The sequence below is a fragment of the Artemia sp. Qi Xiang Cuo genome, chromosome 17 (assembly GCF_049724085.1).
Source record: "Artemia sp. Qi Xiang Cuo chromosome 17, ASM4972408v1, whole genome shotgun sequence".
NCBI lineage: Eukaryota > Metazoa > Arthropoda > Branchiopoda > Anostraca > Artemiidae > Artemia > Artemia sp. Qi Xiang Cuo.
The window spans coordinates 62,063,100-62,082,412 of record NC_142810.1 but is presented as its reverse complement, the minus strand read 5'-3'; the positions used below and the strand labels follow the sequence as shown (position 1 = coordinate 62,082,412).

Below are 19,313 nucleotides of genomic sequence, written 5' to 3'. Positions count from 1 at the left end.
GAAGGAATACTCGTATAAACTTCAGAGAGGGGTCATTTGATTGGAAATTGAAAGTTCTAAATCCCTTTTTAAGAGTCAACAGAGATCGGAGGGTGACCAGCCCCCCCCCACGCCCCGTTTTCCAAATGCATTCGATAAAAATTTTGAGATAGCATTTTTGTTAAAAATTGTTCAAAGATCAAATAACAAAAACTCCGGTGTCGAAACAACCCCCCAGGGCCATGGGGCAGGCATTTTAAGTTATGCCCTGAGGTTATATATGGTTCTTACGGAAGGGATGATCGTATAAACTTCAAAGAGGGCTCATTTGATTGGAAATTGAAAGTTCTAGTTCACTTTTTAAGAGTCAAAAGAGATCAGAGGGCACATAGCCCCCCCCTCCACGCCCTTTTTTCCTCAAAACCATCCGATAAGAACTTTGAGATGGCAATTTTAAAATAAAATAGTTAAAAGACCATATAACGAAAGCTCCAGGGTCTACACAACCCCGCATGGCCAAGGTTAGGTGTTGTAAGTTATGCCCTCGGGGAGTATATGGTTCTTATGGAAGGGATGCTCGTAAAAATATCAGAGAGGGCTCATTTGATTGGAAATTCAAAGTTCTTGTTCAGTTTTTGAGAATCAAAAGAGATTGGAGGGGAACTAGCCCCCTCCTCCTCACATTCCTTTTTCCCCAAATACATCCGATAAAAATTTTGAGATAGCAATTTTTTTAAAAATTGTTCAAAGTGGGGCTTCTATATTTGCAACCTATTAGTACTAGTTTTCCCTCATTAATAATACTCTGGGTAATCGATAAATCAGTGGGGGCTGCCAGTTTCGATTCCGGAAGCTTGTGTGTCACTGCATTAATGTTTGTGTAAAACAGTGTCAACACTTTTTTCTACTGACTGGTTTGTTATTATGTATCACTTTCAGTAAACTTTTGTAACTAATGTTAGTTGAGCTAAAGCTCGAGCACAAATGGAAAGCATTACTATTATCATCAATACTAACACTACCAGAAAACGATCTATTTACAGATGGGCTTGTTTCATTGGGCAATGGAGTCAATGCTCCATTACTACCCCCTTTTTTGACGTCTGATTTTGTATTCACTTCTCTCTTTCTGTCTTTGTGCGATCAAAGTGAAACTGCAGGTTCAATTTTTAACTTTGTAACTGTCTTCAGGGAAAAAACAGGCATTGGGCGGTCGCCTGGCAAGATGGTCCTGAACAAACATCCTGACTCCTGATCCTTCTTCCTGCAGCCTGGAAAGAGGGAAAAAGAAAACAAGTTTTAAGACAAGATTAATCCAATCGTACTGTTTTCCCACATTAGCCCTGTCGAATATTCGATCTCTCAACAAGAAGGCAGAGGATATGGAAGTATTCCTAAGGAAATATGACACTGACATCACGTGCATGACAGAAACATGGATCCCGTCTCGTACTTTGGCCATGATTGATGGCTATTCCTGTTCTATTTCCCCACGCTGCAGTGCATTGGGACAGCCCAAGACGCACGGTGGTGGTGTTGGTTTCTACTGCAAAGAAAACGTGCCTCGTAGGATTCTGGATGTCGTAGTACCAATGGACCATGGCATCGAAGTTTCGTGGCTGTGGGCACGACCATAAGGCCTACCTAGGCAAGTGTTGTCATTGATATACGCCATGGTATATTTCCCACCAAGAGGACTATATCGGCGACAACTATTTGGATACTTCCAACAAAGCTGCGACTTCATCAGAATAAAATATCCATAAGCAGGAATCTTTCTTTGTGGGGACTTCAACTACCTCAAGCCAAACTGGATCGAAAGCTCTACAGCCCTGCATCAAAAAGGTAAAGTGAAAACACGGGGTGAAAACACCTTTGACTTGATCTTCACTGCGCTTGGTGCTTTCTACTCAGATCCTTTGGCGGAAGCACCACTCTCAACCAATAACCATGCAACAGTTATATTACGGCCAACGTAAAAAATGAAACCTCCTAAATAAACCCAGTTCACCTACCGTCCACTTACAGAAGAAGGTACAATTGGCTACAGAGAATGGCTCAAATCTGTAGGCTGGTTCCGCATTTTCTAAAAAAAAGACCCAACCAGCAGGACCGAAAGCCTATATGAAAAAACACTGCGAGATTACAAACGACTCTTCCCTGAAAAGCGAGTTACAATTAGGGCACAGAATAAACCATAGATTACTCCGACAATTAAAGCAGCAATGACAGAGCGAGACATGCTTTACGAGACAAAGCCACACTCTGAAGAATAGAAACGGAATAGAAACATAGTTGTTAGACTACTAAAGCAAGGTAAACGTCTGTGTGGACACCAAAATTTTTCCAAGTTGTCGGCCAGTGGCCCAAAAAAAATCAACACAACTGTACGGAAACTAATGGGACAACAGAAGTCTAAATCCATCCTGAGGGACCAGCAAGGACAGAATGTAACCGCAGAAGTATTAATTTACACTTTTCAAATATTTGCCGCCAACAGCCTCCCCTCAAGACTATGTCACAGAATGTTCAATCGAAACCATCCCTATTATTACACTTTCCCGGGTCCAAGAAAAACTTGAAAACCTAGACATTAGGTAAGCCTCGTACACTGGTGAAATTCCTAAATGGCTGATAAATGCATGCTCGCCTCCCTCTTACTGGCTACACCATTGGTTATGGTGAATAACCAGTGCCTAATGGAAGGCATTTTCCCAGAAAAGTTCAAAAAGGTATTTATCACACCAATTTCATAGAAAAGATTACCAACCTCACCATCCGATCTCAGGCCAATATCAAAGACGCCCATCCTTTCAAAAGTCTTCGAAGATTTTATTTTACAGTGGCTACTAGCAGAAGTAGAACACAAAATCGATCCTAGAGCAGTTCGGTTTTCGGGACACAGCAAAACTCCCTATCTGGTCAGATTACTTCATGATCTATTAGAGAACCTAGAAAATCCTGAGGCCCTTGCTGAAATAATCATTTCTGATTTCGTGAAAGCTTTCGATCTGCTTGATCATGAAACTGTAGTCAATGAAGCCCGTGCCCTGGAAGTCTCGCAGTTTCTCATATGTACCATTGCAAGTTTCCTTTCGGGTCATCAACAGTGTGTACAACTCAAAAATGGGGAAACATTCCACTTCCAAGACATTACATGTGGAGCTTCCGAAGGAACCAAGTTAGTTCCCATCTTATTTGTTATAGTCATCAGCTGACTAATGAGGCCGCACATACAGAGGTATAAATTTGCAGATAATCTTCTGCTAAGCCTGCTGCACGTCCTGTCAGAAACACCCAATCAGCTCATACCCCTTGTTGCAGGGATTCAACATCAAGCTGATCAAATGAAGCTCCAGATAATCCTCGAGGAAAGCTGTGTAATGGATGTCAACTTCCTGAAGAAGAATAAGAGCATAAATGAATCTGCACCTCTCCAATTAAAAATCTTGGAGACAAAATATCTTGGACATATTTTTAGTCGGACTATAAATTTCCTTATAAGAAAATTAAAATATATTTTCTTGTGAATTATTACCGCTTCTAATCAGTATTTGTACTAAACCAATCCTGCTCAACTCATCCTCAGGGCTATACTGTGGTGTTTCTCCTCCCCATAGTATAGTGCAGACGGTTTGATATCTTTCTATTTTCCCCTTCTTGTTTTAGTTTTGTCTTTTCTTTGTTTAAAGCTTTTTCCAATAGGCAATGTTTAGAAGTCCTCCAAAAAAAAAGTCCCCCCAGATCCCAAATCACATTCCAGTGAAAGTGTGATAGTGAAAGATACCCATCTTGGCTGGTCAAGCACACTATCTCAAAGTTCAAATGATAGCTCCAATTCGGAGAATAGGACAATGATAAGTGTAGGGGCTAATGTAACCCTAAATGATGATAATGGGTTTCAAGAGTTCCTCTCTAGAAGCTCTAAAAAAAGGAAAAAAATATCCCCAATCAAAAGTATTTCCCCTCTCCCTGCCCAAGATCCTCCCTCCAAAAACTAAGGAATTTACCTTAAAATTACTCCCACTACCCCCTTTGAAATAAAAATGATCACTGCAATAAGAGTTGCAATTTTTAAATTGATAAAATCAGTATTCTCTTTTAATATTAACCGTGATGGATCTCTGCTAATAGCTGTAGAAGATCAGAAATCAGCATATATAATAATTAACCTAAAATCCCTTCTGAATACCCCTATTATCGCATCTAATTGGAACCCAAAATAATCACCAACAAAAATATTAGTTTATAATGTCCCCCCAGAGATATCTACTCAGGAGTTAAAAGAAGGGCTCTCAGATAGGGCTGGAAACACAATCCCAGTTGAGGATGTTACCCAACTTGGAAAACCTAACTCTAATGGCCTAAAAACTAGTAGATCCTTCTTATTCACACTGAAGGATAAAATTGATGTCCCAGAAAAATTATTTCTATTTAGGGACATCAAATCACACAAAGAATACAAACCTAAACCAATCCAGTATCAGAAGTGTTTCAAACAGGGAAACAGAACAAACAAATGCAATGAAATTCTTCGAGATTGTAGTAAATGTAAAGGTTTCCATCCTAAAGAGCTGACAACTTGCAACAACACTCAGCCTACATGCATCAATTGCAAAGGCCCACCTGAAGCTACAAATAAATCATTACGCCCTGCATACAAGAAAAGAGCTCTAACACTCCAAATATCGACAGAAAAGGCCATCCCAAACCCCTTTGCAGCAATGGAAGCAAATGCTGCCCAACGATACCAAATAAAGCCTGTAATGAAGCCAACCAAAACCCCCAAGTTAAATGCCCCCAATACATCAAGCACCCCATATAAAACACCATCTTCTCAGCCCCCTAGCTCATATCCCTATCAGAAGGAATCACTAAGCCAACAAGCCTCCTTGTCCGGTGAGATGAGGTCAGCCTGTCCCCCCTCCCAAGAAGAAACAAACCAGAAAAACTACCAGGAATCAAGCCCTTAACCAACAAACAGAATGCACAACCAAAAATGCAATCCCCAAATATATGCTTATTCATTCTCAACTGTAATGCAGTTCAGGCCATGAACATACATCAACTACAGAAAACAAAAATTATTGCAGAATTGGCAAAAATCTACATCCCAGATGATATGCTTATTCAAGCAAAAAAAGATCTTGCTTTACTTCTAACAAAGCTGAACTTGATACACAGTCTTATGAAGAATAAATCAACAACACAACATTTATCAATACTCCAATGGAATGTAAGATCACTCACAGAAAATAAGCTAAATGAACTAATATCATTTATGAATAATAATTCCATTAATATTGCTTGCCTCCAGGAAACTCATTTAATCCAAAATCAACAAATTAAGTCTCTGGGATATACTATCCCGAAAAAGGATAGATCTTCAGATAGAAAAGGAGGTGGGGTAGCTTTATTAGTTAATAATAATATAAAATTTGTGGCATCAATTTTCCAGATTTTGCAAATGATGTTGATGTAATTGGTATCAGTGTTTGGCTGAATAATTTAAAAACCTACATAATAAGCTTTTATAACCCTAATGGCCAAGCTACAGATGCCAAGGATTTCTTTAATTATAGAAATAATTCTAATATGTTAAAAAATATCATTATTTGTGGTGATTTCAATGCCCACAGCTTTTTGTGGGGGAATAAACCAGCAAATAAAATTGGTAAATTCATTGAGCATATAACTTCAAATAATAATGAATTAGCTGTTGCTACCCCTCCAAACCTGAATACATATTTCAACCCCAAAAGTGGCAGATTCTCCACAATTGACCTCCAAATTGTGTCATTAAATTTTTTGAATAAAATTTGCATAAATAAAATTGATAGTCTATGTACTGACCACTTTGCCATAGTTTGCTCCCTAAATGAACCTGCTGAAACTTTACCTCATACCTCCAAATATATCAACACTAAAGCAAATTGGTCTATGTTCCAAAATAAGCTAAATGATGAAATTACAAGTTTCACCCAAAGTTCATGCATTTCTAACACAACAGTTGACACACATGCTGAAGCCTTGACATCTTTACTAATAAATACAGCTAATCATGCTATCCCCAGGACACCACCTAAGAAAACATTCCCTAAACAAATTCCTAAAGCATGGTGGACAAATGAGTGCCTAAATAAATGGAGTATAAAAAAGGCAGCTAGGACAGAATTCATAAAAAAAAACATCACCTACTACATATTTAAAAAAATTACAAGCAGAATCTAATCTAAAAAGGACTATAATAGATGCTAAATATAAATACTGGAATAATTTTGCAAATAATATCTCCAGAGAAACGCATGAGCCAATTATACATAATGTCATAAGCCACATATGTGGGAAAAAGACTTCCCCCAACCCACTCCTGTATGAACTTATACATAATAATACCCATTATGACAATGATAATGGAAAAGCTAACCTATTTGCAACTCTTTTCGTTAATAAGCGAACATCAAATAATCAAAGCAAACTGTCCACAATTCCTATGAACCCAAGTTACCAACCACGACCAGGATCAGAGTACATAACTAATCCATTTTCAATCCAGGAATTTAATAATGCAATACATCATATTAGAACCAAAACTAGCGGCAGCTATGACAATATACACCCTACATGGATAAAGAATCTCACACCTTCATACAAACAAGAATTGCTAAATTGTTATAATCACGCTTGGGCATCTTCTAGGTTCCCCAATATATGGAAATGTTCGTCCCTCCTACCAATCCTAAAGAAAAATAAACCAAAAGATAACCCTGAGTCTTATAGCCCCATAATGATTACTCCTGTGATGGGGAAAATAATGGAGAAAATGATCTATCACAGACTCCTCTGGTTTGTTGGAAAAAATAATATGATCCCTCACACTCAATCTGGATTCAGGAAACACCACTCCTCAACAGATGCTTTCATTTTGCTAACAAATGCAATAAATGAATCTTTCTCAAAAAATAATGTCCTAGTTGCGGCTTTCCTAGATTTTGAAGGGGCATTTGACAATGTGAACCACCAAATCCTTTTAAACAAACTTGCAAACCTTGGAGTACCCCCTAAGCTAGTATCTTTTATTAAATCCTTTATAGATTTGCGAATTTTCATTGTTTGTGTTGGTTCAGCCTCTTCACCCCAAAAGACAATAACCAAAGGCCTTCCTCAGGGAGCAGTCCTCAGTTGCCTCCTATTTGCCCTATATCTGTGGGACACGAACCTACCCCACACGAATCTACAATATGCTGATGATCTGATGCTATGGTCATCTGGTAACACCTTTCAGATAGCACAGTCAAATCTGCAAAAGTTACTTTTCCAGTTTGAAAAATTCTCTCAACATTCAGATTTACCCATTGCACCCACCAAGTCAAAAATAATCCAATTTCACCGGAAGCGAAACCATGTTAATGTAAAACTAACTCTAAATAAAACAACTATTTCAGAAGACAATCATATTAATTACCTAGGTCTCATGCTTGACCAAAACCTTAATTTCCACCTCCACATTTCAAACACAATAAAAAAATGCTATAGAAAAACAAATATACTAAAAAGACTTCTTTCCACACCCTGGGGCTGTAAGGAGAAAACCTTACTCCAGTTTTATAAATCACACATAAGACCCCATATTGACTATGGGCTCATCGTCTATGGTGCATGTGCAAAGACCCAGATGCAAAAAATTGAAACAACACAAAATGATATAATACGTCTCATATTTGGTCTTAACCCACAAGCACCAAGTTTCTGCTTATGGAGAGTGGATTAACAACAATAAGGGAGAGATGTAGCTTTCTCTTGACAAAACATCTTAAAAAATTGAATCAAATAGCTCACACACATAACATAATTGGTTAAGAAATCCACCCATGTATAGAGGCATTGCAGACGAGTAAACCAATATTCAGAAGCAGTTCTCCATACCAGCAGAGTCTATTGCACCCACTTTCCCCCGATCCCCCCCATGGAATTGGTCAAGTCCCATAATAAATAATGAGTTCTCAAAGTGGAATAAAGATTTAACCCCCATTGCTTTTGTCCAGAAAAAATTTGCAGAACTTGATACAATTACCTATAAAAATCTCTTCCAAATATTTGTTGATGGGTCAAAAATGAATGAGAAGGTTGCAAGTGGTGTTTTCCTTCCTCACCTGAAAATTGCAATGGGCGAGAGATTATATGATAATTTATCTATAATGTCTTCTGAGTTAAATGCCATAATCATGGCATTAGAACACCTTAAGGAAAACCAACCTTTGATTGCAAATTCAAATAATATTATCATATATTCTAACTCTCTATCAAGCCTTGATCTGCTGGCGTCAGCTCCTTAATGTAACTTGGACATCGACACTTATCATTGTCTTAGTATTATTGATAATCTTGCTTCAAGTGGCATAAGAACTTACTTTCAGTACATTCCTAGCCACTCTGGCATAAGTGGTAACCATCAGGTTGATGATATAGCAAAAAATGCTATAAATATTGACCAGTCAAGTGTGAGATCAATTCCAATTAGAGATATTTACCTATGGAGGCTATCAGATATTAATTTTAATAAGATTAACCCTATCATTTCCCCCTTTCCCAATACGCATCTCTCTAAAATTTATCATAGTATTCGTTCTGGAACAAATGGACTAAAGTTCCTTGCATTCTCATATAAGTTTTCTAATTCAAGTGGTTCAATTCCCCTGTCCCCTCGTTGCAGGCATTGTAACATGAATAATGAAACAATCGACCATTGCCTATTTGAATGTAATATGCTGACGTCTGCACAACATACCCTGCTTTGTAAACTGTTAAAATGCTTCAAACACCACAAAATCTCACTATCAGCCAAGAGCCTAGCCAACTATACCTGCACACAGAGCACAGAAATCGATATCTCTCATCTTATATCTGATCTTCTTGAGTCAAAAGATCTACTGAAAGATATCTGAGAATATCTAATAAATAAGAGACAACCAAGACAGTAGCTCTGTAGCCCACAGAGTGAAGCAAAAAGAAGAGGGCTAAATAGTACCAACTGAATAGCCCGCCTGCTGTGAATTGGAAGAAGAAGAATTAAAGAAATCAGTAAAAATACTTGGTATCACATTAAGTGATGATCTCTCGTTTGGAGATCACATCAGCCAGATCACAGCAAAGGTAGCTGGTTTTCTTAAATCCTTTGCAAATCTAAGAAGGTTTGGAATGACAGAGCAGCTCCTTCTTCCGTGCTATAAAACCTATGCAATGCCCGTAATGATGTACAGCTGTCTTGTTTGTCACCCATCGCTTACAGAGAAGCACAGAAACCAACTGGAAACAATTCATAAGAGAGCCTGCAAAATAATTCTTGGGCCAAATTATAAGAACTATGAATAAAGCCTGAGCCAGCTCAAGCTCCCAACTCTGGAGGAAAGGAGGCATGAAATGCTGATGAAGTTTGGAACTAACATCCTGAAGTCCTCAACACACCGAGATATCCTCCCTCCGTTTACTTCAGAGACCCACGCACATAAAGCTTTCAGAATCAAATCTAATCGATATTATATCTATTACGGAAGTAAAGTCTCACGAACCAGGGTCTGTGTGCCTGACAAATTATTCAGAATTTTTTAAACTCCGTCCTTTAGATCACCCACTTGGAAAAAAAGGTGGTAGTTTTTTGTTCTTTACTAAAAGTAACCTTTACCCAAAGGTTATTCGAGTCCCTAGTTTATCCGAGTACGATGAAATCCGCTGGCTAAGTATTAGACCAAAGGTTCTCCCTTGTCCGTTTAATAATAGCGAAATGGCTATATTCTATTACTCCCTACGCAAAAATCTCAAGTCGAAATGTAAATTTATACAGTAGTTACAGACCAATGTTGATTTTGTTATTTCTTAGCATCAGAGTGCTTGTCTATTTTTAGTTGATAGTGCAAATAATCTTAAAATAGATTCATTTTGCTCCTCACTTAATATTAAGCATATTGTTAAAATACATAAGACTCGGGGAAATACCTCTCTTGATGTTATTTTAACTAATATGCATAATTTTTACAACCCTCCCTCACCTCTGCCTCCATTAGGTGGGATTTATCATCTATCAATTCTTTTATCCCCCTCCTCCAATTTTAAGCGTTCTTTTTCAATAGCTTATGGCAGTTATTGCCCTCTTCAAAATTAGGGTCTTCTTTTTTTTGGTATGCGGCTGAAAACTAAAGATTGGTACGATATTCATATTTTATATAATATTGACAAGAAAATGGCGATGTTACATAAAAAGCTAATTGACAAATATCAAATCTGCTTCCCGAAGAAAAAATTAAAAAATGCCTCCAGGGACAAACCCTTTATTAACCAAACTATAAAAACACTAATTACAACCAACTTGAAACTTTTCAAAAATGGTAAATCAGATGAATCCAATAAACTAAGAAAATCAATTAAAAGAAAAATTCGCAATTTGACACAATCGTACTAAAATAAGGTCAAAGTATTGTTCACTAATAAACCAAAAAACTGGTATTCTGAGGTTAAAAAGCTGTGTGGCAGGAGGCTTGAACAGCTTCACTTCAATCTACCCGAGTCCCCTGATATTACTGCCAATAATCTCAATAAATTCCTCGCTTCCATTGTCCAGAGTCTTCCACCACTGTCCGACCAATGACCATCAGGAGCCCTTTCCCCTTCTTTACCCACTGTTTCTCTGTCTGAGATAGAAAGAAGAATTCAAAAACTAAGAAAGACAAGTATTTGTCCTTTGGATATCCCCTTTCCTCTTATCAGTGCCTTCGGTGATTTATTGTCTAAGCCCTTGTCTTTGCTGTTTAACAAGATTACCGAGTCTGGGCAAATTCCTACAATTTGGAAACAGGGTTTCATAACCCCTTTGAAAAAGAAAAACGGAAAGCCTGGTTTTGAAGGCGTCCGGCCTATTACTCTTACTCCTATTTTCTCGAAACCTTATGAAGGTTTACTTGCAGATTGGCTAAAGGAAAAAATCTTACCTCTTACTGACTTGAAATAATTTGAGAACCTAAAATCCACCTCTACTTTCCGTTATCTCGTACCTCTTATTGATCACATCGGGAAAATCCTTGAAAAGCCAAATTCCTGGCTAAATTTAATTTCTATCAACCTTCAGAAAGAATTTGACATTGTTAACCACAATATTTTAATTGAGAAACTTGTTAACGAATTCAATATTAATCCCTTACTGGTGAAATTAGTTGCCTCCTTCTTAAGAAATAGATCGCAAGTTGTCAAATACCAAAATCATTATTCAAATCCTCTCCCTGTCCACAACGGCATACCCCAAAGTACTCTCCTAGGTCCCCCCCTTTTTTCAGTAATGATCAACAGCCTCGCAAAGGAATTTCCTGACCAATGGAAATTTGTTGATGACCTAACGGTTGTTGAAACTTGCTTCAGAAATTTAATAAGTGACCCTATGAGCATCCTCAATGAAATTGGAGACGAGGCCTTAGACTTAGACATGACAGTAAACCCCTCTAAGTCCATGATAATGCCCATTTGTTTCCTCAAATCCTCGCCCTATTTTCTTAATCCTATCCCTCCTGAAATTTCTGTGTTCTCATTTAAACTACTTGGCGTCACAATTTCTTCAAATTTAAAGTGGGATATCCACGTTAATGACATCATCCATAGAGCTAATGTGTCTATCACCCTCCTTAAGCTACTAAATAAATTCAGCGTCCCCCCTTCCCACTCCTTAAGGATTTACACGTCTTTTGTCCGCCCGCATCTAGAATATGCTTGTCAAGTTTGGCACCCTGGTATCTCTCGCGAAGAATCTGAAACAATCGAATCAATTCAAAAAAGGGCCTTGCGAATAATTTTCAAAGAAGGCAAGGTGCCGTACTCTCTGCTCCTAAAAAAGCTAGTCTGAAAACCCTGGAGAAAAGGAGGGTTTTGTTGTGCCTCCGTTTTGCAAAAAATACCATAACAAACCCTCGGACGGCAAATATTTTCCCCAAACGTCACTCCCCATCCAGATGACGGCCGCCTCGAGCTGTTTCTGAGCCCATCCCTGCTTTTTCCCCCATTCACTGCGTTACTTCCAGCTACGAAAGAACTTTTATCCCCTTCATTACAGAGAAAATGAATAAAATGCCTCAATAGTTTCTTTTTTCTCTCTTTTTTGTTTATTAGCTGATGGTACGGCCCAGGTTCTTTAGATCTTTTACTTGCCCCCCCCCCTTTCTTGACCATTTTTTATTGTTTTTCACTCTTTCCTTTTTTTGCCTTAGTGTAATTGCTGACACTTTCTTAGCATCCCTTTTCATTTAATTGCATTTAGGTCTTATTATAAGTTTAGTTTGACCAGTTTTTAATGCATTTATGTTTCGCTCTAAGTTTATTTTGACCAATTTTTGTTTTTTTTAATGTTTTAATTGACTTTTACAGTTTTAATTATTGACTTTTAAATGATGTTCATTATGGTTTTCTCTATTTTGTTGTTGTTCTTTGCATTTTTAGTGTAACGATTTATTTGTTGTCGACTCCAAAGTCCAAATTCGGCCCTTTGTGGGCTTGTGATAGCGATTTTTTTGAAATAAATATCTTATCTAATAAAGCATGATTGGCAGCTCTGAAAGAGAGAAAAAACTGTTGGAGTGCCCGCCTACACACTCACAACAAGATATCTAAAATACTTTGTGCCCTACTACGTCAGATGCTATAACAATATTGTCCTGAAGTACAGGGTATGGTTCATCATTTGTGTTTTTTTTTGGGTGTTGTGTCTTTTTGTGCTTAAATTGATGATACCCATGTTATTGCACTGTGATAAAGGGTACGAATAAAGCTTATTACTATATTATAAACATTTGTTCAGATTGAGTTTCACGATTGGGCAAGACTGTCAGCAGCCTTTTCACACGATTCTGGTATTCCATCTGCCACAATGTTAAGCTGGCGTTTTTGTATTTCTGTGTCCTCACAAATAATTTTTCTCACGTCACTTTCAAACTTCTTACTGCTGTCACTAAGAGACTGGCTCAGCCTACTTGTAACTAGGTCTTCTTTTTAATTTCCGCCTAATCTAGGGAACATTTGCATGCGACATCACTTTCTAAGTTCGAAATGCTACTATTTGTTCTTTCTTGAGAACTTCTCAAAATTGCTTATGCAAGGCAGTTAAAGGTTTTGAGACAGTTGATTCAATTAGCTTTTGAGTGGTGTCTGAGCCTAGACTGCATTACCTTGCAAACCAGGAAAAACCATTCACATGTGAGACTACCCTTCATTTTTCGGAACAGTGCATATTCTGACTTTGAAATCCCAATACACTCCGTCTACATCCATTTGTAAAACCATCACATGATTAGGGCGAAGACTGTTCATCAAGTTAAACCTGACAGCTACCACATTCATCCTCTTTCTTTTTAGGACTTACCTGGACTATCTTATTGTTTGTTTTGGGTGGCATTTTAAACTAAAGACAAGATGGATAATGTCAATATTCTTTCAGTTTTCAATTCTCTGCAATAAAGGAGGTTGTTACATTCAGAGCTAACTAAGCAAGGGAAACATTGATCCCTGCTAACTTGATCCCTGCAATCTAAGAAAATTTACTTCCAGTAGGTACACCGGCGCTTGCAGCAGGTGACCAACGCTCTTCTGCTTGCTTAGTTAGTGAATCCACGCTATGATGTCGACTTTTTGGCTGGATTTTCAAATTCACCCAAAAGAAAAATATTTTGGCAACTTTGCAGTGGTAACAGCAACAAGAAAATTCGAAATCTGGAAAAGTGGAAACATTGAAATCTCAAGGTAATTAAACTTATATATCACCAGTTAGAAAACACATTAACAGAATAAAATACCCAGGTAAGTAATTATAGTATAACACTTTATGGTATATTAATTAGGAAAATAACACACTAGGTTTGGAAAAATGTTGTTGACTCACAATTTGAGGCAATAATCAGCAATTTAAATTTTACAATAAAACTTGGGTTTGTTGATCAATAATTGATTGACGTCATTCAAAAACATCTTGAAACATCATAAAATTTTGCATTATCATCTTCAGTTTACCTTAAAACTTGAAGATAAGGATAAACTGCCATTTCTCAGGATTTTAATAGGCTATTCAAAAAGTATTAGGCTACTGGTTTTCATTGAAAAAAATGATTTCTTGAATACAATTGTATAAAAAAAGGATGAAACATGATAGGGTAAAGTTTTACCAAATAATATTATTGAGTTAGGACCAAAGTGAAAACACCATTTTATGCATTTTTTATGATTAGTATGAATATAATAATCATTTATCTCGGAAATGAATTTCAGCCCCCCCTAAATCAGTCAATTAAGGGGTAGGTGTGGTAGATTTAGGGGGGGGGGCTGAAATTCATTTCCGATAGAAATGATTATTATCCTATATTTGTAATCAGCTTAAAAAAGGCATTGAATGGTGTATTCACTTTATTCCTAACTCAATAATAGGATTTGGTAGAACTTTACCCATGATAGTCTGATTAATAGACACAAACTACATATGATTAAGTGAGGATCCTATTGTCTGTTGTTATCTGTTAGTTTTTGGGCTATACATAGGACCATCAGGGGAGGGAGGAGGTGCATTTGCAAGTGAATTGATTACTATCTTTTGAAAGAGCATAAGGAAGTAGTTGAGCAGTGTTGTGCATGTGTTAGGCCTATAAAATCTTGTAGATGGGCTATTGACTAGCCATTTTAAAATACGTTGAAATATAGCTTTATTCACAGTCATAAAAATACACTATATAGCGAAGAAAAAGTAAATTTCTGAAATCTATTTGGTATAAGTTTAGAATTGTGGCCCCTGATAAGGAGACATGTTAAGAAAACAATTCTTACTTTAAAATATGTATAATGATCCTAGTTAACATATTATCCAAGAGGAGAACTCCTTCTTTTACCAGCTTAAAAGAAAAAAATTACAATAAACCACCATGCTGATGAAATGCTTTAAATCTTTTGAAATTGCTGCTATAAATTGCCAAATAAGTTGCTTTATAGATAGCACTATCCTGGCCATTGTTAATCCCATATGAGCAGTGGCAAAAATACAAAATATTAATACAACCTAACCTAGGTTAGGTTGTATTAATATTTTGTATTTTTGCCACTGCTCATGAAAAAAAAAAAAACAGAATTAGCAATGGCCAGAATGAATATTATCTGTAAAAACAATTTATTATAGCTGCAATCTCAAATTTCATTTTAGCATGGAGGTTTATTGTAAACTTTTTCTTTTAATTTGGAAAAAGAAGGATTTTTAGAGGAAAGACTTGATGATAAAGGTTCTCCCCTTGGATCATGTTAACTAGGATCATTATACACATTTTAAAGTAAGAATTGTTTTCTTAACATGTCTCCTTATGAGGGGCCACAATTCTAAATTTGTACCATCTATTTTAAACTTTCTAAGATATTGTACTTACTTGGGGTAAGGTTTACATTAACAGAATAATCAGCTAGATAAAAAAAACATACCATTAGCATGAGGATTTCATTCTGAGTCCAAATATAACACTCATTTCTGTCACAAATTATTTAAAAAATTACTTCTAATCTTCTTTAAGTTTCTTCAATTTTCCTGTTTTTTTTTTTTTTTTTAAAGAAATGTCATGGCAACAATTCAATTTGAAAAATAATAAATTTTTATCCAAGTCACCTAGTGACCTAGTCATAACTTTATGTCTATGTGCCAGTCATGTGAAACATCGTGCTACACCAATTTTTTACAGCTTCACCCAAAACTAGGTTAAGTTATGACTAGGTCAGTAGGTCCCTTGGATAAAAATCTGATTCTGTTGATATTCCATTGGTATCAAATTTTAGTTTTTTAGAGTTTTGAATACTATTGAGCTGGGTTGCTCCTTACTTACAGTTTGCTACCACAAACTGTTTGAAACTGGATGCTCATAGTGCCACACACATTGCTTGTGGTGCACTGGCGGCAGTCAACCATGCCTTTTATGCAACACTTTGGCGGCAGTCAATTGGGCCTTATATTGGTGGCATTCAGTCAATGTGCCGGAATGGTGCCAGGGTCTAATACAAATATATACCACTAAATAAATTGGTCACTTTAAAGTGACCTAATTTCATAACTTAACCTAGTTTTGGGTGAAGCTGTACAAAATAGGTCTTCCCTGTTTAGTTTGTTCTTAATTCAAAACAAAGATACAGTTTAGAATTTGGACTTTGGTTATATTTAGGCTGAAAGCTTGAAAAAAATTCAGATTACTCAGATAGAAAAATATCATTTTAAACTGTTTTGATTTGTATATTGCCAGTTATTAGAAAATGTGTATGTGCCAGTCATGTGAAATATCACTATACTGCAATAAACAGATTTATAAATAATGATGAAGCAAGCAACAACCTTTTTCATGACTCATGGTGTCTTACCATCACTAGTAATGTGCCAAACCTGCAATACACCATGCAACTATTACAAATCTGAAAATATGTGGAAAAGCAGCAACAGCTGTCATCCCAAAAAGAGAAGATTTTGCAGCTATTCAGTATCCAATAGAAAAGGGAGTTTCTTGCATCAGGCCAGGATTAAGCCTCATCAAATCCTGATATTTATAAATCACTTTCTGTTGGATCATTGGGACCATCAAACAGTTATTGAGGAACTCCAGATAAGTAAAAAAACAAGCATTGACTGGATGTCTCTTTGCTTTAAAGTTCTGATAGCTTGGAAAGGAAACCAAGAACATATAAGAGGGCAGGGTTTTGAAGTTGAAATCAATGAAACTTTAATGGCAAGAAGAAAGTACAACAGGGGAAGGATTTCATGGCAAGTTGGGGTTTTTGGTGGAATGGAGAGAGAGAGCAAAAGAAAAAATTATTGTAGCCCTGACTGATGGCCAAGAAGGCCTCCAAAGAAACAAGGAAACTTTAATTCCTATTATAAAAAATATATTAAGCCTGGAAGCCTTATTTACAGTAATAACTGGGGAGCTTGTAGTACATTGTCCAGCAATGAATATACTCATTACCAAATCAATCATTCAGCCAATTTTGTTGATCCACAGGACTGTTCCATTCATACTCAAAATATAGAAAGTCTGTGGAGATGCTTCAAAAAGTACTTTAAAAGACCAGGGATGGAAGCAGCATACACGGAGCAGTATGTGTTGCGCTTCTTATTTCTGCAAAATTTAAAGCAAAAAGACCTACTGTACTTCATAATTTTTTGATTGAAGCTGCAAGGCTCTATCCCCTGGAATTGATAGGGCCCCTAGAGAACCAGACAGTGACACCCCTAGTGCATCAGAAAGTGAGGATGAAAAGTTAGATTAAATAATTTGTAATGGAAATGAATGCCATATTTGGATTCAGGATGAAATTCTGAAGCTAGTGGTAGGTTTTTAAGTTTTAGTTCTAAGATTTTAATTCTCAAAAAAATCTACAGTTTGAAGTGTTTGATTGAAAGTGTGACATCACAAAAATAAATGGCGTTTTCAACTTGTATCTAACAATCCTCCTTTTTGGAGAAAGAATATTTGTTATATCCTTAGTTGATTGGACACTACTAATATTTCCTAAACCTCAGGTGTTCTCAGAACTGAGCTTTCTTGCATTTTTTGTAGACTCCAGTGGATATTTAATCATTTTGTTGAAATTTTATAGGGACAAAAGCTTGAAAAAGACAGAAAAAGATGCAACAGGAGCTATTGCTTCAAGTGCTCCAAGCACTAGGAAAGACAGGAGTTAATGAATTAGGAAAAGACAGGAGCAAAAAAAAAAAGACTACAGTTAAGTATTTTTAATACTTAACAGGCACCAAGTTTGAAAATAAGGAATATGTGTGAAAAACTAGCAAAAATATATCCTGGTGGAGTGTTATGTTTTTTAACTTTGCTGATTGCTCTGGGAAAAGAAAAAAACAAAACACTGGCATTAATGTGGTAGTAAAGTTTGGAAAAACTGTAATTGAATGATTAAGATTATTTAGAAGTGTAACACTACCCTCTTGCTACAAAATAAGAAATTGCAAAGAACTTTGTATATCATTGAATTGTTAAACATCTGAGCTATGCATTAATAAAGTTATTTGAAAATTATTCAGGATCAAAAACTTCAATCATCAGTCAACTGACTAAACAACATACTAAAACATCAATTTAGAAAAATAAATTAATCCATATGGCAATGAGTTACTTTATGGTTTCCAAAACAGATTCAGAGTTCCCACAAATCCTGGAATACCTAGATAAAGAAAAAATGATGATGTAGTAATAAGAAAAACCTTGAAAATGAGAGGGGAAACATCCTTGTTTCAGTTGTCTTGGAAACTAATCTTTTGTCCTCATGGATGAACCCAAATGAGTCTAACATCTAATGTATATATGTCTGTTTCCATTAACATCTTTGTGATGATGATGAGAGCAACTGAGGATTCAATAGCAGTGTGTGAGAAACTCATTCAGGTTTGTGTTAATGCAGGACGATGCATGACTCAGAGTGTAACAAAATCCTTGCTCAGCATAAAATCATCTCAGGAAATGCAACTGCAAACCTCAGGGAAGAATCCCAAAATGATTTATACAGTTGCAGGCTTGAATACCGTAATTCTTAGAGATTTATCAGTAGTAGAGCAGAGCATGCAGCACTATGGGACATAATGAAACATCTCCAAACTCTGTCTCATGTATAGTGTTGTAAGATTACCATAAAATAAAAACTTGGCGAGTAGAATAGGTAAAATAAGGTAATTTTCAAATGTGACAACCTTTTTCTTTGTTGAAGTCTAGATCAGATTAAAATAAATACCAAAGCTCTAGTAATCAAGGAACACTTAAACATCAGCCAAAAAAAATATAATAAAACTAGAGATCATCAAATGGTGAATCAACTATGAATGGTCCAGCATGAAAATGAACCTAGGACAGTCTAAATATAAAGAAAGATCACAAATTCAAACAAACCTAAATTTCATACAAATTATAATTGCATGTTTTAAGCTAGGGTAAAGGTACCGATGATTTGACAGTTTTTTCTACTCAAGAAGTCTTAATTTAAAGACTTTCGGTTTGAAAAGGGTTTCAGTATGTAGGAAAAACATCTAGGAATCTAACTGTTTGATGAGAAGTTTGAAGTTTTGTCTGGAAAGGGTACAAAACTCCAATTTTCCGAAATTAGAGCATTTTCACCTACAAATTTGACACAACGAAAAAGTTATCTGTTTTCGATGCAAGTCGGAACCCAATTCGACACCCGTATTGGGTGTCGAACCAATGATTTGACAGTTTTTGTAAAAAACCAGTTTTTCTACTCTAGAAGTCTTAATTTAAAGACTTTCCGTTTGAAAAGGGTTTCAGAATGTAGGA

General features: G+C 36.4%; 1 protein-coding gene across 1 annotated transcript in view; it reads right to left on the bottom strand.

Annotated features, from left to right (window-relative positions):
• Positions 1–1,122: 1,122 nt before the first annotated feature.
• Positions 1,123–19,313, bottom strand: part of LOC148942439 (uncharacterized) — a 199,203-nt gene continuing 181,012 nt past the window's right edge. The window contains exon 2 of the mRNA XM_089103327.1: positions 1,123–1,250. Coding sequence (XP_088959453.1) covers positions 1,123–1,250 — 128 coding nt within the window. The remainder of the gene's footprint in view (positions 1,251–19,313) is intronic.